Source organism: Aspergillus heteromorphus (assembly GCF_003184545.1).
Source record: "Aspergillus heteromorphus CBS 117.55 chromosome Unknown BO70scaffold_40, whole genome shotgun sequence".
NCBI classification, from domain to species: Eukaryota; Fungi; Ascomycota; class Eurotiomycetes; order Eurotiales; family Aspergillaceae; genus Aspergillus; species Aspergillus heteromorphus.
In genome coordinates, this window is record NW_020290445.1 from 21,497 (window position 1) to 42,642 (window position 21,146).

The following is a 21,146-nucleotide window of genomic DNA, read 5'->3' on the forward strand; positions in this document are numbered from 1 at the left end:
GCCCGCAGCTCAAGTCCTATCTCCCTCCACCTATCCTCCACCTACCGTATATAATCTCTCTGATTCGATTCCCCTGTGCTTCCCTCTGCTCGATACCATACCATTTTTGCATATAGCTCTTCTCTATCTCCTGACATGTATCCGCAACGAATCTACCACACCGACCGTTTCCGTTCCTTTTCTCATTTTTATTTTTGGTCATCTCATTCATGTCAACACCACGATCTTTCATCCGCGGGTGTCGAACTCAGCCCAGGTGCACTGGTTATTGCAAGGCTGAGCGTTTCTGCACGGGCATTCGGGGCTGTATATAATAGAGTCGGGCGTTTACACGGGTTGGGCGGTCCATAGCATTCACGATTGGCATAAACTTTACAACATGGCATTGACTTCTTCTTTGGGTGCATGAGCGAGTGGCGCGCGATGTTCTTCCTTCCCTGTCTGGTCTGGTCTGGGGCACATGATACAATCGCAATGTGTCGGGCGTTATATAGTCGAATCAGACTGTAGAACAGTTATTTATAGAAGATAGACAAAGAAAGGCATTCCCGTATGTGGGGAAATCTCGAGGAATCTCTTTGTCCGTTTCAAGACTCTGGCCGGGATAATGATGATGGTGTAACGAGTCCTTTTCTCTTTCGTAAAGGAAAAGATACATGCGAAATGGTAAATCACGCTAATTGAAGTAGATGGACAGGTAGTAGATGTACGGAGCAACCATACCTGCACTAAAGCCAGAATGGCAAGTCCAGCCACAAAAACTGTGAAAAAAAAAAAAAAAAAAAAAGAAATGAATCAGAAATATGGAAAGCTGCCAGAAACATACAAAATACACAGTAAGATTGGAATAAATTTTAATCCACCAAGAGTGGCAGTATCATAGCCAGGAATTGCCAGGTATCAATCAGTATGTGAATGCTGTCTGGCCTGAGGCAGACATCTAAGGCAGACATCTAAGGCAGACATCGAAGGCAAACATCCCAGGCAAACATCCCAGGCAAACATCCCAGGCAAACATATCAGGCCAACATCCAAGGCAGTCCCAGCCTGAGGCACCCCGGCCCCGGGCAACCCGACGTCATGCTTGTTCGGGTCCTCCAGCAGCACTTCCTTCAGCAGCGCATCACCGCCGAACTTTTCCCCAACCCCCAGCCTAGACTCCCATCACCAGAGCCACCATGATCCCCACGGCACGGTGTCTCGCCGCAAAGCCCGCGGGCTTCTTCAAGCGCAGCGCAGAGGAATTGGGCCGGCTGTCCAGAATCGGTGCGCCTGCCTGCTTCCCTTCCTCCCTTCCCTTCCCTTCCCTTTTTCTCCGTCCGTCCGTAACGATCTAGCTAACTGATTGATAACGCCGCTTCTAGCCTGGAACACCGAGGCCCTCCAAACCCCCACCAAACCGTACTACCTCCTCGACTTCGAAGATGAGTCGTCTATCGCCGGCTGCAAGACCATGGCCGATCGTGCTGTCGGCGGCTACAGCACCGCCAGTCTCGATTACGTCCCTGCCGACCCGGCAACCAACAGTCCGGCCCATGCCCGCTTCCATGGCAGTATCTCGACCCAGTTGCCCCGGAATTGGCGCGTTGAGAGGACCGGTATATCCTCCCTTTTTCCTTTTTATCTCTTCTTTCCTAATTAATCTCCAATACACACACACACACACACACACACACGCATTTTAAACCCAAACTAACCCCAACCCCAAAAACAGGCTACGCGGCCTTCCGCAACCTCGACCGCGGCCTCTGGCTCTTCGGCCGTCTATACTGGGACGTCGATCCATACACATACCTCGCTCTGCGGGTGAAATCCGATGGCCGTCGATACACCGTCAACCTGCAGACGGACTCGATCGTCGAGACAGACATCCACCAACACAGACTCTACACGCGACACCACCGCGTGCAGGAAACCTCCCCCACCGATGACCCCCACCCACACTCCCACTCCAACTCCAACTCCAACTCCATCCCCTCCGCCCTCTCCGACGTCCCCCCCTCCTCCACCATCTTCAGCTCCAGCTCCAGCGCAACAACCTCCGGCTCCACCGGCTGGGAAACCATCCTCCTCCCATTCAACTCTTTCGTGCGCACGAACCACGGGATGGTCGTTGAGCCGCAGACATCCATCATCCGGAACCGGGTGAAGAGTGTCGGGATTGGGTTGACGGATCGGGTCGAGGGGCCGTATGATTTGCGGATTCATCGTATTTGGGCGACTAATGGGCTGAGTGAGGGCGAGGCGGAGGAGGAGAAGAGGATTTGTGGCGCGGAGGCGTTGCCTGTCGATGAGGGGGTTAGGACTGGGTGGATGGGCGATTTGAGTGCGCAGGCGAGGAATCGCGTCGATGGGAAGCCGAAGACGAAGGGGTTGAGGGGGTTGAAGGATGAGTGGGATTGATTGGGCGGTGTTATGGGGGGTTGATACCATCGACTAGATTGTACAGTAGTTCCTAGGTAGTTATCTAGCTAGCTATCCATTTGTTTATCTGCCTGCTTGTTTGTATATTCGGGGTTTGTTGGTATTCTTTTTTACTATAACGGACTTGGAGAAATAGATAAATACGCAGATAGAGATAGGTACTTGTGTCACACGTATGAGTATACACAACCCAGTCCATCCTAGTCCTAGTCCATCCTAGTCCATCCTAGTTATTTCCCCCCGTAATCCTCTCCCACGCCTCCTTATACTTCTCGCTCGTCTTGAGCGCAATCTCCTCACTCATCCGCACGCCCTCCTTCCCCTTGAGCCCCTCCTGCACCAGCCAATCGCGCAGAAACTGCTTGTCGAAGCTGGCCTGTCCGCGTCCCACGGCGTACGAGTCCTTCGGCCAGAACCGCGACGAGTCCGGCGTCAGCACCTCGTCCGCTAGGACCACCTCGCCCGTCGTCTCGTCCACCCCGAACTCGAACTTGGTGTCCGCGATGATCACACCCCGGGTCAGCGCGTACTCGTGCGCCGTCTTGTAGAGCTGGAGAGAGAGCGCCGCGATGGTCGCCGCGTGTTTGGGGCCGATGATTTCGATGGCTGTGAGGAATGAGTATTTTGGTTAGCTTTTTGTTATTACACGACTTTTTTTTTTTTCTTTCAATGATATGTTTTTGATACTCAACCACATTGTGAAAGAAAAAGAAGAAGAAGAAGGAGGAGGGGGAAAAAGGAAAAAAAGAGAAAATACCCTTATCGGGATGAATATTCTCATCATGCTCGCCCAACTCCGCCTTCGTACTGGGGGTATAGATGGGCCCGCCGGGGAACGCTTGACTCTCCTGCAAGCCCTTCTCGACGGGGATGCCGTGCACCGTACCCGAGGTCTGGTACTCCTTCCACGCCGAGCCCGTGATATAGCCGCGCACGATCGCCTCGATGGGCAGGATGGTCAGCTTCCGCACCTGCATGCTGCGGTTCTGCAGGACGGGCCGCAGAGACGCGGGGATTTGCGCCGGCAGGTCGAGGGTCAGGAAATGCGTGCGCAGGCTGGGGAGCGCGGCCGTGAGGATCGAGAACCATTTCTCCGTGCATAGCGTGAGGAGGATGCCTTTGTTGGGGATGCCCTGTTTTTTTTTAATATTTAATTATTAGATTGGGTTGGATTGAATTATTTGGGGTGGGGTGGGGTGAGGTTGGAGGGGAATTGGTTTCAAGGAAGCCATTAGGTTCATGAAAGACACAAAGGCAGAACGAGAAAAAGGAATGTATGTCAGTAGGGATATAAGTATGACTGTATACGCACATTCTCCATAATCACATCATAGGCGGAGATGCGATCAGTCGCGACGAACAGGAGGGTTTTGTCGTCGATCTCGTACAGGTCGCGCACCTTGCCACGGGCGATGAGGGGCAGGACGCCCTGCAGGTCGGTCTGGGTGTAGGCCTCGGACATGGTGGGGGGGAGTTGCGGAGTGTCAGAGGGAGCAGTTGAAGATGTCGAAGTCGAGGTGCAGACGTTGGCTGGTTGGTGGGGGAGTCATCGCTCCCGCCAATCGATAAGCTTGTCCGCGGCGGGGTATCGATGCCTGATCCTTCAGGTATTACATCACTCAGGCAGATATATAGATATATAGTAGTGTGGACTGGAGATGGGATGGGAGATGGCTGAAAAAAAAATGGCATCAGGTTGTGATTCGATTAGCTAGTCCTAACGTACAAACTCCCCCTTGTACCGCCAGTCACACCTCCCTCGTAGCCTCCCGCGCGCGAATGTAGTCCTGTCGCTCCACGCCCCAGCCCGGATCGACCACCGACAGCGCTGCAGGCTCACCCCCAGACACAGAGACATCAGGGTCGATGGTCCGCACTTTGGCACCTTTATGCAGACGTAGACCATGCTCCTGCAGCAGCCCATCCGTCTCGAACCGCTGGAGCGTCTCCGCGCCCTCCGGGTCCGCAACATCCTTGAGGAGCTCCCAGAACTCCTCGTCGGACATGGACCACAGCGCATCCTCGCTGATCCGTCCCCCGCGGACAAGATCCCCAATCAACTGTCCCGTCCTCTTGTACATATCCACATGCGCCGGATTGGACCACACATCGCGGTCCGTCGCCTGGTACGCCTGCGCCAGCACCAGCGCCAGCGCGGGATCATCCAGCACGAGCAGACGACGCGGCGACGACGGGTCGGGAAACGCCTTCAGCGACGCCACGACGCGGTGCGCATCGTCCTGCGACATGAGGCCGAGCGCGACCGCGTCGCGGAGGGAGTAGTCCAGTCGGTCGGCGCAGAGATGCGGCGCGGGCTTCTCGACGAGTGGGTACTGCTCCTCGTCCAGGACGGTGTGCGAGATGCTGTGTTTGGTGAGGATGGCTGCGATCGAAGTGGTCGCGAGGTATCGCGCTTTGTGCACTTCGTGGTAGCTGTCTTCTCCGGGCTGGGAGAGTGCCCAGTCGACTACATGGCTGAGCACCGTATGGCTGATGTCGTGCAGCAGCGCGGTGACTTGTTCCTCGATGCTGGCGCCCACGATGCGCACGAGGAGGAATGCTCCGACCGAGTGCTCGAATCGCGTGATTTTGACGTCCCGGGGGAGGAGGCCGAGGTGTCCGGTTACCCCGTGCTGGCCGATTCCGATCAGTCGCTGCAGGTCGGGGGATTGGAGCAGCTCGACTAGCACTGGCTCGATGATGGTGTGGTCGCCGTAGAGGACGTCGCGGATGACGATGGTGGAGGATGCGGGGATCTCGTGGGTCTGGAAGTGCCCCGCCTTCAGGGCCGGGGTCTGCGGCATGCTCATGCTGGATGGGATACAACTGGGGAAGTGGGAAGTGGGAAGTGGAATGCGAAGAAGGGGTTTATATATTGTATACTTTGTCGCTGCCGGTGGTTTACCCAGGCAGCAGCAGGCATCCGTGGGCAGGGTCACATGGCAGTCTGGCCAGTGATGATGTCGTTGTCCCCAGAGAATGCCAGTCTCCGAGAACAAGTCCTACAAGACGGGATGGAAGGATTCAATTGCACCATACGCACTAGTATGCTGTCGTGGTTTGTGTAGCTATTTGCATCTACTGCCACCAACGTCCAGCTTGGTATACGACCTGGTATACGACCTGGTATACGACCTGGTATATTGTCACACCCGATGATCCTCGTATCCCACGCGTCGGAGTGGCTGACGGTCGGTTGTAGACGGCTGCTCGGATCTCGGAATCGAACTTAGGGTTGAGGCACCAGGGGTCTATAAAAGGTTCCATTATAGGTCAACAGAGGCACGGGCACAGCACCAGAGAAAACAGGAACCTAGCTAGACAGTCGCGACTGCTTCCATCTCATCCAAGCAGCGATGTTTCGCACCGTAGGAAAGTGTGTACTGAGCTGATCCGCAACCACTGTCTGTATGCCCCTGCTGTCCCGGTGTCCCACACCAGCTCAGACGAAAGGAAGCACCGCGAGAACAACTCGGAGGGCTGTAGATCATACACATCCGAGGAGGCGTCCGACCGGGTATCTTCCTGGCAGCTGGCTGTGTAGTAGTATGCTGCCAAGTGTGCCACCCCATTATCTCGCTTGTCGAGCAGCCGTACCCCGTTGCGAAGAGCATCGCGGAGGATCCGAATCCCTGCGGAAGGTCAGGAGGGGCCATCATGCCGACGGTTCTGAGAAACGCTGAAGGAAGACGAAAGCCCACGTGGAGGCCGGCAACCAGGGATCAAACAAGGTGTTCGGGGAAATAATCCGACCCAGGCGCGCGCCGCTGCAGAAGAGTGGAGCCGTGAAGCTGCAGAGTTAGACCCAAAGATCCCGAGATAAAGAAGCCGAAGAGGAGGTACATACTATATGCCTGGTGGCTAGTGGCGAGGGAGGGCCGTCAACACCGGTCGGGACCCGTATTCGCCAGGCTGCGATGTCATGGCATAGAGCCAGGAGGGATTCCGTGGTTGGGATCGAAGCCTATGCTGCCGTCCAGTTTGACAGTTCCGGGCCCATCCAGACCCGACCGGCGCCAACCCGTTCGTCACAATGCTGGATGGAGATGGTTCTTTGTCTGCGAGGAAGTCAGTCGCGCGGAGGGGGCACCGCTGGTTGGCAGGCCGGCGGAGGGGGTCTTGACCGTCTTGTCCATTTCCGTCCCGATGGTGCCGCGTCGTGTCCATTCCGGAGCTTCCTTTGTCGTCGCTATCGGACGGTGGCTGGTCGGACGGGCCTCTGCATGGAGGCGTGGAGGAGAGGAGGAGGAGGAGAGGAGGATGGCGAGACCTGTCTTACCGCACGGTGGCTCGTCAGTGGTCGGCAGCGTCCAGAGTTCAGGAGGCCAACCTGGCCAAGGAGCCCCTGTCTTGGATGGGCGCACAGGAGAGGGTGTGTGGCGGTTGGGTTGGACTCGTTCCAGCAGTCTCTTCTTCGTACTTCGTACAGTCGATACCCCCCCTCCTCTACGATTCCGATGGCAGGCAGTGGCTTGAAGGAGAAGCAGTCCCAGTCGTAAGTTCGTGGCATTCGTCTTATCGTACTACCTAGTTCGAGATTAATTACATGCGTTCTTCATCCCCGGCCAGACAGATACAACCCATCCGCTAGATTCCTCCTCCGAAGAGAGAATACACCTTCGAACCGTCGACAGCAATGCGTTCGCTAACGTCCACTGGCCTTTCATCAAATGCAAAGATCAACTCCTCAGATCATGATGGCCGCATTGGCGACATCCAGGGTCTCTCGCGGTGCGTTGGAGTGCCCTCTTTTTTTTTTTCTGGTGTTTTTTGTTATCCATCTGTTTTTTTTTGCTTTTCTGTTTTTCTTTTTGATGAAAGGAAAATAGGAAAATGAGAAACTGGGTTATGGGGGATGTGAAGATCTTGAGATCCAGTTCTGAACACAAAGTTGTTTCGAAGAGTTCCGCAACGCAGTGCCATTGATCTTCGTCGTCTACTGATAAGACTGCGGGCACCCGAGCACTTTAAACGAAGGGAATGAGAACAACTTTACATCCTTGGAGCTCGGAATCGATTCTGCAACTCTGGTCAGAAAAATCCAGGACAGGCTTTGGGACAATACATACACTGCAGATTGTTCAACAGAGCGATGCAGGCCTTCATAGCACGATAGCCGACGCGGTGACGTTCAAGCCAGGCCCCTGATTCAAAGTCAGTTGAGTGGACAACAGTAACAGCAATCCACCGGCACTTACAGAATCTATGAGCATCCGCTGGCTGGCAACCCATAAGGCGCACAATAAGCTGTTTTTCGGCGTCGTTCAGACGGACACGTCTCTCCATAACGTCATAACAACAAGCCTGGGTATGAGCACGATAGGCGTCACCACGGTAATCCGGTCGAATAAAATTGACTTTCTCCACAATGGTTTTGCTATGACTATTAGCACTTGCAGACAAATGTACTTCTAGGTGACTTACGTCAGGTAGTACTCCTTGAGACCGACTCGGAAGACCCAGTGGTAGCCGAAGTCCTTCGTCGCCTTTGCCAAATCGTCATTCGCTTTCTTTTCAGCACGAAGAAGAGCCTGGTGGAATCTAAAAAGATCATTGTCCTTCAGGACATGCTCAATCTCAGGATCAAGGGAGTTGATGAGCTGAATGGGGTGGCCTTCAATGTCCGCAACAGAAGGCTTGATGTTGTGATCGGTCATGATCGCCTGCAAAAAGTTTCCATAGCGACCAACGCGAGTCTCAGCAGCTTCAGTTGCTCCATGGATACGGTGGGAGGGATGGATCAACTCTTCGTCCCTATTCAACGCAGTGACCTGGGCCATCAGGCGGGTGACGTTTCTATGCTTGCGGAAAGCTGCCGAAACATACATAGCTTTTTCACGTAGTTCAGGAGCCTTGCCTGCATCACCAGCGATGCCATCAAGAGTGCGAAGGAGTATCTCGGTAACAGCCGCAAGAGCAACGATGGCATCCATCGTGATGTATGCGGGATGTTGGTGAGATGAGTTTGTTATGGATTGAGACACGATGAGTTTGAGGTATCAGAGAAGGGGGAAGATTAACAGTAGGGAAATATGGGAGGATGGAAAGGTGGAAGAAGAAAGTGGGAAATGGTCGAGGGAGGGGACTTTTATGGAAGGGGAGACGAGTGAATTTGTTTATTGATGTCAATAAGTGTTTTGATACCATACCTAGGAAACGAACATATATGTGTGAATTTCCTCCAAACATTCACTATCTCTTCTAATTAGACAAAGAAAGGTACCAGCCCCCCGCCACCATCTAGAACACAGCTCCATTAGCCATGTCTGAGCCTAGTTACTCATCTTTTATTACCTGACACCTCTCTTCTCAAGTGCTGTCTTTGAGTTACTCCTGTTCATCCTCTCCCCTACACCTTCGGCTGCTTGCTTTTAATGGTCTGAAACCACATCCAAAGCTTATAGTCATCGATTCTACATCTCTCAAAACAAACAGCTTCACTTCCCTTTACCGAGATGGCCACTGTACCTCTTGCTTTGAAGGCTGGTGTTGAGTCTAAGGACAAGCTCACAGAGCTTCTGTGGCAGGATGCCTTGAGCCACCTTGGGTCTACAAACAATGAGGTTCTTCTTCCCATCAACGTCATTGATATGATCAGCCAGAACAACGTCAACAAGATCAAGACCCGTCTCAGGTAAGGCAACTTGGAATATTTGAACCCAGAATCGAATATAGGCTCACAAATAGGAATAGTGCTCTCATTGGGGCCCCGGTGGTGGCATTCGTTGATGAAACAATCAACGCGCTCCGGGTCATGCGTACTCCTGCCTTTTCGGGTACTGCAGTTTCTGTGGCCTCGCCCGAGGTGGCATCGGGCATCAAGCTGGAGGCTGCCGAAGCAGCTGCCCCAAAGAATGAGAGAACTACTGCCCCTGTGAGAACTGCGAAGGTTCCTCGTCCGCCTAATGCATTCATTCTGTACCGCCAGCACCACCACCCCCAGCTCAAGGAAGCTCATCCTAACCTGTCAAACAATGAAATTTGTGAGTTCCCAGTTACATTGGATTCTCCATTAAGTGGTCTAACGTCTCTAGCAATTATCCTGGGAAAGCAGTGGAAGGCGGAATCTGAAGATGTCCGAGTCGGCTTTAGAAGCCTGGCGGACGATCTGAAGAAGAAGCACGCCGAGGCACACCCCGACTACCAGTACACTCCTCGCAAGCCGTCTGAGAAAAAGCGTCGCGCCTCTGGCCGGCAGCAGCCCAAGACCACCGCGGAGATGAAGTCGCCTGAGCCTACCACCATCAGTACCGCAGCCACCACTCCTTCCGTCGACGCCAACCTGCAGATGGAGGCCATGGTGATGGAGGGCGCCGCCGATCCCTTTGTCGGATACAACATGGTCATGGGCCCCGACGCCGCCATGGCACACGGTCTGATGCCCAATGACATGCACATGCCTGGGCTGGGAGGAGACCAGTTCCCGCTCGATGCCGAGACTCTGGAGACGCTCATCCAGCAGGCTCAGTCCGACTATGGCAGCAAGGGCGCCAACAACATGGTCTATGGCTCGGCCGCCGCCATGGAGGGTCCCTACGCGTTCAACGACAGAGCCGTGGGCGACTCCCTCGAGTTCTCTGACTTCATCACCGATCTCTTCTGATCTGATCTCCATCTACTGACTTCGGTCTTTTTTCCTGCGAGCGGATATCCTGGCATCTACCTGCTTTGGGGCTTCCATTTTCTCCTCCTCATTGTCTTCGCACTGGGACACACACATGGATGGTCTCTGCTATGAGCGTTGCTTTCTCTTTTCTAGGGATTCTGGGAGTCGAGATCTATCTACGGACGGATAATGGTTGTTTCTTTATTTTGTTTCTTGTTTCTGCTTTCTTTTTTTCCTTTCCATCGACTGTAAAAAAACCCCCCTTGCATCGAGCTCGAGCATGCGGATGTATTCAACCTGATGTACCTACTACAACAGTTCCCCTCTTGTTGATCGGTGATCGGTGATCGGTGACTCGGATGTCTTTCTTCTCTTTGTGTTCTTTTCCCTCCCTCTACCACTGCGACGATAAAGTCGGATAATGTCTCTTTCCTTGCCGTCTCATATCAACCCGGTCCAGCAGAAGCGCTGCGATCTACGAAGCTACGACGATGAACATGATCACGAACATACAGAAAAGGGCAGAAAGACGGGACGGACGGACAGCCTAGATATGTAGGTAGTTAGTTAGTCTAGTTAGTTAGCTTAACAAAAAAAAAGAAATAAAATTGATTCTAACCCCAAAATCCCACTCCCATTGATCGATCTATCTTATACTATAGGTGTATGTGTATCCTCAAGCCCAAACTCCATCCTCCCCCATCGCCCACCCATAGCTCAGAAGTACCTCCACCAAGTACCAAAGTACCCCCGATGCTCCCTCCTCCCCCCTCCAGACTCGCTGCCAAAAATACCATACATCGCCATACAACCCAGCCCAGCCAGCCCCCCCCTCTTCTACTCCTGCTCAGCCGCTCTCCCAGTCCCCACAGTTGTTGTCTTCACTGCCCACGTCCCCACCTCCCCATGACTCACCGTCTGGAAAAGGTGCTTACCGTAAGATTCTTAATACCGATACACTCATTCCCTAGCAGGTGGAGCAGGTGGTGAGTGGGATCCACTTTCTGTTTGCCAGCGCGGTTGTAACTGTAGAGAACTGTAACTGTAACTGGCTGTGTACTGGGCTGGGCACTGGTAGGTAGATAGATATAGTAGGATGATGGGTACCTACAGTAGTGGTGGTGCAGTGCAGACGCCTGCTGGTTTCATTGTGCGATGGGATGTGCGTTTCTACTACTAGGAAGTACTTTACTTACCTTATACTCTGTAGGGCTGTGCGGGGGGAGAGGGGAGTCTGCATGTAAGACTACTACTACTACTACTACTACTACTACTACTACTACTACTACTACTACTAATAGACTATACAGACAAAAGCTTTTTTTTTCTGCAGGAACGGTCGTTCTATCTATCCTATCTACCTACAGTATCTACTATATAGGTATCCAGGTACAGGGTTTGGGGGGGGAGGGGGGGGGGGGGTACTTTACACCCAGGGGAAAGTGGTCCTTAGAACCTGTATAGCTGTACTGGAGTGTTCTTTTTTTTTTTTTTTCTGCCCTTCTCTTCTCTCCCCTGCATATCAAAACCAGCTACCTACCTACTTACCTACCTAAACCAGGGGAATAACACCGAACAGTCCAGCTGAAGCCTGTGAATCTACCTACCTACATCCCTCCCTCCCTCCTTACCCAAGCCCGTAATCGTGACTGCGCAGTAAAATACCAAGAAATGAAACGCAGTGACTGCCCATGAGCGAAATATCGCATCACCCACCCATTACGGTGTAATACCATAGCGGGGGTGAGGGGGTTGGTTCTTACAGGAGGGAATCCGTACGAGCTGCTCGGTTTCCTGGGGGAGAAGCTGGTTTCCAGGACAGTGAGCCAGTTGCCTGGGAGAGTGGAAATGGTTTCCTGGGGGAGGGAAAGGTTTCCTGGGGAATGGATTGGTCGGCTGGGGGAGTGGCTGGGGGTGGGGACTTGCTTTCACTGGGGGTGCGGTGGGGATTGGTACTGATACTGATACTGATACTGACACTGACTCACTGGGGTTGTCGCTGCCACGCTGGTGGTGAAGGGGGCTCGGTGACAGTCACTCACTCACTGCTGGGTTGCTGCCTGGGGCAAACTGGAGGATTTTCTGGCTGGGGGTGGGAGGGGAGAGATGGGCTGGGGGAGATGGGCTGGGGGAGCTGGGTTGCACCGCTACAGAGGATATCGGGTTTGAAGATGATGCTATACCAAATATCATATGGGTTCGTAAGCAACAAGCACAGGGTATCTCATTTGTATGATTCTATGTAGGCCGAGTACTCCGTAGATAGACCGGCATTGGAAGCTGCCTACGACGTCGACCCGTTCCAGTCGCTCGCCCAGATGAAGGTCGGACAGCGCCATTGCGTGCCCTTCTCCTTGTTGCCGCTCGGTCCCAGTGGCCGCGGGCAGATCCAAAACGCCCGGCCGCAGTTGATGCCCGGCTTCTTCGTCGTCAGGCTGATGCACGGCTCCTGGTGCCCGTCGCACGGGGGAGCCCGTTTCTTCGTAAAGAGCCTGGTCCAGTCTTCCTTGCTGACGATGGGGTCGATGATCCGGTCGTCTTCCTTCGGGGTGGGTGTCGTAGATGCGGCTGGGTTGGTCTCGTCTGTAGGTTCCGCTGTAGAGGTGGGTTCGACTTCGTCCTCCGGCTGTCTGGATTCTGTCATGGTGGTGGTCTGGGAGGATGATGGAGGTAGTGGCATCGTGGATGGCTCGGGGTTCTGGGTCGGACTCTCGTCGATGGGAGCACTCTTTGGTTTGAAGAATCCCTGGAGGGTCCTCTGTCCGGCTGTAGGCGGCGCGGGAGCCGAAGCAGCGACGGACTTTGCACGCTTCATAGGCGAGTTGTTCTTTTCGGGCCGTTTCCGGACCACGCCCTTGGGTTGCGTGTCTGTAGAGACAGAAGGCTTGCTGACAGCTTGTTTAGGAGTGCTCTCGAGGACGGCAGTCTCTTTCCCCGTCGACGCCGTATGGGACAGCGAGGGAGTCCCAGGCTGCGGGCTCTGCGAGGCGCTGGTGGGTTTGCGCATAAACATGTCCTTGATGCTTCGTCGCTTGTCGAACTCGGGAATCAGGCGTCCCGATGTCGGTAGCAGAAGCTTGGTGGTATATTCCTGCTGGCGCTCCCCGTTTTCGAACATCCCAGGCGGATTGACCAGGTCCCGGATGTTAACCTGTTTGTCCCCTAGGATGACCGTATCCTTGAAGTCGGCATAGACGGGGCAATGGTCAGAGCCCTGTGCATCAGTCAGCAAGCCTGTTCATAAACGAGAAGCGGTGTCGTACCATGAGCCCTTCTTGGATGTTCGAGTTGCTGAACCAGTCCTGCATGTCCAGACTACACAGCACATAATCGATCCTCGAGCCATAGTTCCCAGGACGGGCGTTGATCCGCTGCTCCCAACATGTGTACATCCCCCTGCGGTCCGGATGGAACGAGCGACAGATATCATGGAGAACAGACTGTTCCCGTCCCTCGTCTGGTGGCCCAATGACCTTCCCATCCGAGAGAAGATGGTTGAACACCCGCCGCGCATGGACGGAAATAAACTCGTCTTCCGTCAAAGCTCCTTTCCGAATCGCCTCGCCCGCATGGGCTGCATCGATCTCCCCACGGGAGATATTCAAATCCCCCGTCACGAACACCCTCTTCCCCATGGCCACCAGGTTGCGGATCCGAGCATCCATCAGATCAATGAAGTTGTGGCGGAAAGAGTCCCTCGTCTCGTCGCGGTTAGCCGGGGAGTATATCCCCAGCAGCACGAAGGCGGGAAACTCCAGGACAACACAACGACCCTCCGAGTCCAGCGTGGCTGCATCCAGCTCCAGCTGCGATAACTGCTCGATGGTCGGATACCCACCGATCTGCTGCTCTTCCGGGAGATCCCGAAACGAGACCGACGAGTTCGGGGGGCAGAGCACGCCGGTCAGACCCTCCTCTGCGCGGATGGGCGCACACGTTGCATTGCGCGTGTAGATCACGACCCCCGAGTATCCTGCATCTGTTAGCCACACAGAACCAGACCCCATTGAAACAGCCCATCCACACACGCACCTTTCTTCACGCGAGGCAGACTGAAGTAGCAGTCCCACCCGGGCACCATCACCATGTCATCGCGCAGGTCCTTCCGCTGGATTTTCGTTTCCTGGAAGACGACAATGTCTGCCTCGAGGATGTCGAACATTGCCTATAGACATTAGCCATGAACAAACATCCTGACACGGACCAATGCCATGCATACATCGAAAGTCCGCTTGCCTCTCCATGGTTCGTAGGAGAATGGATTTCTGGAACGGGTCAGCAGGAGACACAACCGTCACAGCAGACCCATAGCCACCACACACCGAATCCCATTGACTAGATGGAGTCTGTTAGCATCTCATTTCTATACAACATCCCATCCAACCAATCAGCCTACCATTCCACGTAGTAATACGAAACCCCATCCCGGCACTATAGACGCGAATCAGACATGTCCCCCAGGATTGAACCAAGAGAAGCCGTACAGCACGCACTATCGATCCAAAAAGCGCGACAACCCTCCAACGATGGCAGCGACATTCGCGTCGTCGTCGTCGTCGTCGTCCCTCCATCGCGGTCCCGAAACACGCCGCACGTGATCCCTCTATCACGTGATCTAGCCGTGACATCAGGCAATCACCCGCTGACATAACCCGCCACGCCGTGTGGCCGAAGCCAGCGAATCACGGGGACGCTAAGCGGCCTTAGTTTCGTTAAGCCGGAAGGCCCGACGTCCGCGATAATCCCACCGTCTCCCACCGTCCTACCGGTACATCCACATCCACGACCACGATAGCAACAAGCATCGATCCATTCGCCATGTTCGCCCCCCGCAACGCCTTCCAGCGCGCTGCCCAGCAGCTGCGCTCCACCCCGGTCCGCACCACCGTCCAGCGCCGGGCCAACAGCTCCAACTCCAAGCTTCCCTCCTGGGCCGCCGACAACGCTTTCAACCGCGAGAGAGAGGCCGTCAAGCACCACGCTGCTTCGACCAGTGGTGCGTCCTGCCCAATCCCAATTCCCTGCCGACTATCTACCAGATCCGGGTGATTTGCTAACCCAATGCCTGTCTGTTAGACCTCTGGCGCAAGCTCTCCATCTAGTACGTCTGACTACCACTACTACCACTATTACTACTAGGCCATCCAATTCGTTGCTTACGACCTCGTCCTTCTTTTTCTTCTTCTAGCGGTATCCCCCCCGTTCTCATCGCCGGCGCTCTCAACGCCTACAACCTCTGGGAGGAGCACTGGGAGCACTGGGACCACATGCCCCCCCTCGAGGAGCGCGTCGAGTACCCCTACCAGAACATCCGGGTGAAGAACTTCCCCTTCGGTGATGGTGACAAGGTTAGTGTTTGCTATCCCTCCTTTCTACTTTCTCAATAGTTTCCCCTGTGTGTGTGGAGTGTGGGATTGAACCAATGCTAATGTATTACGTTTGATTAGACTATCTTGTAAGTGTCCGAATATCATGCCATACCATACCTACATGTATACCCGGGCAAATGAATTATGAGTCAATGGGTGGTGGATTACTGGTTAAACGGATGAATGCTAACTATCTACCCTCCCTGAAGCTGGAACTCCAGCGTCAACTACCACAACAAGGACAAGGCTACCTAAATGCCTTTCTCGTGGTGGATTACGACCGGATGAGATGACATAGGGAGCGGAGTGGAGGGAGGGGACGGAGTACAGCTTCTTGAATGATCTCGCACTGTTGCTGGCAATCAAGGGACATGTATATTTATTTTTTGCTGCACTTGGTGCAGGGAGATAGAGCGTGTCGGGGGCCGTTGGAGGGGTGGAATGAGATGAGATAGCGCCATACAATCAATCCTGCTTATATTTCTTTTGTCTGGAGTTTTTGCTTGGGGTTTGGATGGGTGGATGGGTGGGTTGGTGTTGGGGTGTTTGTGGTTCTATTGTCAGATTTAGTGGGTTGTAGGTTGTAGATTGGATGTTTGATGATGGATGTGGTTGTGGTTGGTGATGTCTCGTCTTGGGTATGGTACAATATTATTTGCGCTTAATGAATTAATATTGGCCAGTCTACCATAATCCATAACACAATATCTAAAGCTACAACCCACAATCCACAATCCACATAGCAATACAAACACAACTAAAAACTAAGCTAACCCACCACATCCGCCCTCCCCTGCCTCTTCAAATCCAAATACTTGGCCGCATAATCATTCGCCAGGACCAAATCCCCAGTAAGATGCATCATGGTGGCCTTCTTGGCCATCATCTCACACTGCCCACTCACATCCCCAATCTTCTCAAACTGCTCATACGCACAGTCCAAATACCCCAACGCACAATTAACCCTCTCCTTCTTCAGCGGCGAATCCCCCCGTCCCTGACTCCACAACACCCCCGCGATGCCCATATTCGCATCCACGAGCAGCGAGTACGCCTGCGCCGCGAGTTCGCAGTCACTCGACTCGAGGATCTGCGGCATGATGCTCTCGATCATCTGCGACACGGCGTCGAATTCGCGCAGGCTGAGCAGCACGCCGGCCAGCGCGCAGATGGATTCCCAGAGGGCTGGGAGGAGACGCGCGCGGTGCGCGATGCTGGCGGCGCGCATGGCGAGCGAGAAGCCGCGTTGCGGATGGCCGGTTTTTTGGAGGATGTGCGCTTTCAGGCAGAGGAGTTTGATCTGCGTGTGGATGTCGAAGTTGTCTTGGTGGATGGCTTGGGCGGCTTCTTCGACGGTGGAGAGCGCCTCTGCATAGTGGCCGGACCGGATGTGTAGGGTGATGGTTAGGATGGTCAGGAGGAGGTTTAGGTCGCTGTCGGGGAGGTGGATGGCTTGGAGTTGGGAGAGGAGGTGGGTGGACGCTACTTTGTTGTCGCTGGGTTGGGGGTTGGGGGTTAGTATTGCCGGTCTGGGTGGGGATGAGGGAGGGGGAAGGGGGATGTACCGGTATATTTCGTGTCGGAGTTGGAGGATGCCGGAGAAGAAGATCCAGTATTGGGATGTTTTGAGCGAGCTCAGTTTCTCAGGGGCGATTTGGTTGATCCGGGCTGATGCCTCGGTGTAGCGGCCTTGTTGCGCTAGCTATGGGGAAGTCAGTGTCTGTTCAGTAGGGGAGGGTGAAGGACGTACGAGCTGGCAGCTTCGGAACGTGCTCTTGAGGTAGTCTTCGAATGGCGCTTTGTTGGCGTAGCATTCGCGGAATATCTCGCTGTTCAACCAGGCGAGGTGTGTGTTGCCTGGCGGATTAGCTGGGATCGGGATCATGCTGGGACGACGACGTACCTATTCTGGAGTACAGCGCGGTCTGGAGCATAAGCTGCGGACCCACAGAGTTCACGAGATTCTTGGTGGCATTCAGGTGCGATGCTCGGATGATGTTCTCGATCGAACAGGAAAGGCTCTCTCCCTGGAGGATGTTAGAGGAGCGACGACGAGCAGATGGGCACCTACATTTTGCATCTCGAGCTTCGCTTCGCTCAAGTACGTCGTGCTGAGAAGACTCCACATCTCGGTTTCTTTTGCCTTTGCTTTGAGGAACGCGAGACCTTCCTTTTCGTTGCCCAGCATGCCTGTGTTCTGCACGTCTTTCATCTGCTCCGGGAACGCTTTGCCGAAGTGATACAGCCAGCTCATGCAGAAGTTCAAGCAGTTCATGTCGTGGGATTCTCGCGCGATGGAGACTGCTTCCTGCATGGCGGAGACGGCCTCCCCGTAGCATCCAAAATCCGCCTGCAGGATGGCAAGATTCAGCAGCGCGTACTGGTAGGAGCTCCGGTCCCGGGTGTGCATCGTGCAGTCGAAGTAGCGGTGCAGGTTGTCGAAGGACGACGGGTAATCCCCTGCCCTCCAGGCGTCGAGGAATCTGAAAGGTTAGCCCCCTGTATGCGCGGATCATCGAGCAAGCATCCAGATCCATACCTAAGATAGTGTACGAGGTTGGGAACCGTCACCCCAGACGTGATAATCCGCTTTAGCTGCGCTTTCATGCCATCCGGCACTCTACCTCCCAGGCCTATACCTGTCAGCGGTGGTTTGATAGGCGGAGAAGGGTGCTACTCACTTTGTAGCTCGTTGATCTGGAATTCCAAGAGCCGCTCGACATCCTTCGTGCTGACGTACTGTTCATCCTCGGAATCACCCTCGATGTTGCCGTATGCCACCTGCGCAAGATGATCACTCGTGTCCAGATTGAGATTCAGCAGGTTGATATCCACCGGGGCCTGCTCGTCAGACGGGTTCTTCCGCGCCCACACATGATACGTCGGCAGGCGGTACTTGACGAACCCCTTCCAGAGGTTGACGGAGTCATGAAACTGCAGCCTCGTGAACTCCAGCTGGGCTCTTCTCACGAACGCGCCCAAGGGGGAGCACCGGGAGAGACGCATGCAGCCTGTCTCCGGCGCGAGACCGGCATCTCTGTCGCGGATCTGCTCATCGCGAGTCTTGACCAGGATGGCGGAGATGTCGGCGAAGAAGACCTCCAGCGCATCGCAGCAGTCAATGGACCAGATTTTCTTCAGGAACAGGTCCCAGACGGAGCGACCGGGGATGGAGGATTGGTGGGCCGTTAGAGCATCTTCCAGGTCGGTGATCGAGACGGAGCATTGCGCTTCCTTCTCCGCGGCGGGGGAGTTGGGGCCTCGCGACAAGGGACTGAGACAGGTGACGAGGAAGGAGAGCACATGGATGGCGGAGGAGTTGGGGACGACCCCTTCCGTGTAGATGGAGATCAGACACAGAAGGGCGATCTTGGAGGGGGTGAGATAGCGAGTCATGGTGGTTAGCGGTTATACATGGCTCCGCAAAGGAGGGGGGGGGGGGGGGGGGAGGGGATGTCTATGCGGTTGAGCTGGTGGACACCCTGTGCTGTGCCTGATGGACGGACTGCGCGTGTGGGGGCAACGCGTGGTTAGAATCCTGGGTTCTGGGTTCGATGCGAGGTTGGAGTGCAGCTGGGTCGGTTCAACGAGACGACCTCAGTGGTGGATGATAGACAGGCCCATCTGACATCAACAACGGCCGCAAAACGCGGCGGGTTGGAGAATGACGGAAAGAATTGGGGGAAGTCCGATCCATGCGACCATACCAAGGTAGGGTGTCCGTCCGCTCAGCCGTACTTACTTCTCCGTATCTAAAATTTGAAATCTTATTATCATTTATAGATTTATCATCACAAAATTATGTAAATAGAAAAACCATTTTTAAAACATTTATATAAATGATACTACATACTCACAAAGTATATAGGTCACTGTTGCGTGTATTTTCGCTGTTTCACCAGCTTCTTTTGATGCTCTAGTCTTCGGCAGAGAGTCTGTGTTTTGTTGTTTCGTTTGCTTTATTTCGCCATTAGTATCTTTCTTCTTTGCCCGATGTGACACGGAATCGACTACATATCTTGGCACACCAGGTCTGAGAGGACAAGGGATGACAAGGGATCTCGAACTACGTACTTCGTACCCCCTAGTCCGTCCTCTCATCATATATATGCTGACCAAGTCCATGGGTTACAGTTGAACAAACACCGGTACTATTGTTGATACTTACAGATGTGACAATCTAACCATACCGAGCCCCTGCAGGCTCATCGTCAAACCACACCGGCGGGACACCATAGTTGATCACCGTGCTCTTCAGCTTCGTGTAGCTCTCATACGCCTCCAGCCCGTTCTCCTTCCCGATGCCACTCTGCTTGAAGCCTCCCCACGGCGACGAGGGGTCATTGAGATGATGGCCGTTGATCCAAACAATGCCCGCCTCGATCTGGTCCGCCACGCGGTGCGCCTGCTTGAAGTCGTTCGTCCAGACCGACGCACCCAGTGCCAGAGACGACCCGTTCGCGATCCGGACGATCTCCTCCTCCGACTGGCACTTGATCAAGGCAATGACCGGTCCAAACACCTCGTTGCATTCCAGATCTGTCTGCGGACGCGTCTCGATGATGGTCGGCTCGAAGTAGAAGCCCTTCCCATCCTGATTCGTGGTTGGGTGTCCGCCACAGAGAACCTTCCCTCCCTCCTGCATGGCCCGCTCTACAAACGCAGCGCATCTCTCCACGGCAACCTTGGATATCACAGGTCCGATCTGCGTCCGATCATCAAACGGATCACCTAGCCGCAGAGTCTTGACTCTGTTCTCCAATAAAGCCGTGAACTCGTCGTAAATGTCCGCATGGACGAGCAGCCTGCTCCCGGTCACACAGGTCTGCCCACTGGCAATGAAACTTGCAAACAGCGCCGCCTTGACGGCATGGTCCACCTCCATACTCGGAAACACGCACACGGGGGCCTTCCCCCCCAGCTCGGCCGTGATGGGGATCAAGTTTGCCGACGCAGACGGCACAATAGCCCTGTATGTCGCCAACCCCCCGGTCAAATCGATCTTGGCCAACAATGGACTCTCGCACAGATACTTCCCGGTCTCGTACCCATATCCGTTAATGATCTGTAGAACCCCATCGGGCAGCCCCGCCTCCTGGAAGAGAGCCCCGAGCTTCAGCACAGATAATGGTGCCAGCTCCGACGCCTTCACGAGAACCGAATTCCCCGCTGCCAGGGCCGCCCCGATCTTCTTCATCGCGATCAGCACGGGATGGTTGTACGGCGTGATCAGCGCGACCACGCCCAGGGGGAGCCGGGTCAGGGTGTTCACGACGGGGCCCTTGAACGGCGTCACGCGGCCTTCGTGGACGCGCACCAGCGATGCAAAGTATTCCAGCCATTCGGGCACCCGGCCCAGCTGGGCGCGCATCTCGCGGATGGGACGGCCTGTCTGGCGGGTCTCGGATTCCACGAACTCGGGGATACGGGCGCGGAGGAGCCGGGCTGCGGTGGAGAGGACGGTGAAGCGGTCTGATGGGTCGGCGCGCGACCAGGTGCCATCCTGGAAGGTGCGTAGAGAGTCTTGGATGATGCGGTCGACTGTTTTTTTGGGGGTTGCGTCGATGGTGGCGATGGGGAGTTCCGTGGCCGGGTTGAGGACGGGGATGCGCTTTGCGGTGGCTGAGATATGGGTACCATTGACCCAGTTGGAGATGTGAGGAAGGTTAGTGGTCATTTTGAGAGTGTAGAGGGGCTTGGATGGATTCAAGAAGTGGATTGTTGGGCGGGGAGGCAGCAGGAGTATA

At 54.6% G+C, this 21,146-nt stretch overlaps 8 protein-coding genes across 8 annotated transcripts; 3 read left to right on the forward strand and 5 right to left on the reverse strand.

Annotated features, from left to right (window-relative positions):
* Window positions 1-1,115: 1,115 nt before the first annotated feature.
* On the forward strand, window positions 1,116-2,403 carry BO70DRAFT_382898 (CIA30 family protein; the record flags this gene model as incomplete). Its single annotated transcript, XM_025545557.1, has 3 exons — window positions 1,116-1,266; window positions 1,365-1,598; window positions 1,715-2,403. The coding sequence occupies exons 1-3, from the start codon at window positions 1,179-1,181 to the stop codon at window positions 2,401-2,403; spliced, it is 1,011 nt and encodes a 336-aa protein (XP_025395010.1). The 5' UTR covers window positions 1,116-1,178.
* Window positions 2,404-2,501: 98 nt separating this feature from the next.
* Window positions 2,502-5,279, reverse strand: BO70DRAFT_390446 (phosphoribosylaminoimidazolesuccinocarboxamide synthase). Its single transcript, XM_025546155.1, has 4 exons — window positions 4,179-5,279; window positions 3,737-3,877; window positions 3,182-3,557; window positions 2,502-3,030 (listed from the first exon to the last, which is right to left on the reverse strand). Exons 1-4 carry the CDS (start codon window positions 5,232-5,234, stop codon window positions 2,651-2,653), a joined length of 1,953 nt encoding a protein of 650 aa, XP_025395011.1. The 5' UTR covers window positions 5,235-5,279; the 3' UTR covers window positions 2,502-2,650.
* Window positions 5,280-5,653: 374 nt separating this feature from the next.
* MAT1-2-4 (putative mating locus protein) lies at window positions 5,654-8,357 on the reverse strand (the record flags this gene model as incomplete). The annotated part of the gene is made up of 5 exons (XM_025546931.1): window positions 5,654-5,737; window positions 5,809-6,056; window positions 7,494-7,568; window positions 7,623-7,801; window positions 7,849-8,357. 5 exons carry the CDS (start codon window positions 8,355-8,357, stop codon window positions 5,654-5,656), a joined length of 1,095 nt encoding a protein of 364 aa, XP_025395012.1.
* A 522-nt stretch (window positions 8,358-8,879) lies between these two features.
* Window positions 8,880-10,027, forward strand: BO70DRAFT_418648 (HMG-box domain-containing protein; the record flags this gene model as incomplete). The annotated part of the gene is made up of 4 exons (XM_025547454.1): window positions 8,880-9,058; window positions 9,118-9,407; window positions 9,459-9,797; window positions 9,840-10,027. The coding sequence occupies 4 exons, from the start codon at window positions 8,880-8,882 to the stop codon at window positions 10,025-10,027; spliced, it is 996 nt and encodes a 331-aa protein (XP_025395013.1).
* A 2,168-nt stretch (window positions 10,028-12,195) lies between these two features.
* BO70DRAFT_366240 (DNA-(apurinic or apyrimidinic site) lyase APN2) lies at window positions 12,196-14,461 on the reverse strand. Its single transcript, XM_025544286.1, has 6 exons — window positions 14,427-14,461; window positions 14,353-14,365; window positions 14,250-14,295; window positions 14,063-14,195; window positions 13,294-14,003; window positions 12,196-13,244 (listed from the first exon to the last, which is right to left on the reverse strand). Exons 4-6 carry the CDS (start codon window positions 14,190-14,192, stop codon window positions 12,315-12,317), a joined length of 1,770 nt encoding a protein of 589 aa, XP_025395014.1. The 5' UTR covers window positions 14,193-14,195; window positions 14,250-14,295; window positions 14,353-14,365; window positions 14,427-14,461; the 3' UTR covers window positions 12,196-12,314.
* A 304-nt stretch (window positions 14,462-14,765) lies between these two features.
* On the forward strand, window positions 14,766-16,051 carry BO70DRAFT_167696 (cytochrome c oxidase subunit VIa). Its single transcript, XM_025538338.1, has 5 exons — window positions 14,766-15,026; window positions 15,107-15,131; window positions 15,219-15,378; window positions 15,478-15,485; window positions 15,609-16,051. The coding sequence occupies exons 1-5, from the start codon at window positions 14,849-14,851 to the stop codon at window positions 15,652-15,654; spliced, it is 417 nt and encodes a 138-aa protein (XP_025395015.1). The 5' UTR covers window positions 14,766-14,848; the 3' UTR covers window positions 15,655-16,051.
* Window positions 16,052-16,086: 35 nt separating this feature from the next.
* On the reverse strand, window positions 16,087-18,827 carry BO70DRAFT_345287 (putative anaphase-promoting complex subunit Apc5). The gene is made up of 7 exons (XM_025541495.1): window positions 18,081-18,827; window positions 17,939-18,032; window positions 17,471-17,882; window positions 17,303-17,426; window positions 17,150-17,256; window positions 16,965-17,101; window positions 16,087-16,895 (listed from the first exon to the last, which is right to left on the reverse strand). The coding sequence occupies exons 1-7, from the start codon at window positions 18,793-18,795 to the stop codon at window positions 16,169-16,171; spliced, it is 2,316 nt and encodes a 771-aa protein (XP_025395016.1). The 5' UTR covers window positions 18,796-18,827; the 3' UTR covers window positions 16,087-16,168.
* A 718-nt stretch (window positions 18,828-19,545) lies between these two features.
* BO70DRAFT_366242 (aldehyde dehydrogenase) lies at window positions 19,546-21,093 on the reverse strand. Its single transcript, XM_025544287.1, has one exon. The coding sequence runs from the start codon at window positions 21,074-21,076 to the stop codon at window positions 19,580-19,582; it is 1,497 nt and encodes a 498-aa protein (XP_025395017.1). The 5' UTR covers window positions 21,077-21,093; the 3' UTR covers window positions 19,546-19,579.
* Between the last annotated feature and the right edge of the window lie 53 nt (window positions 21,094-21,146).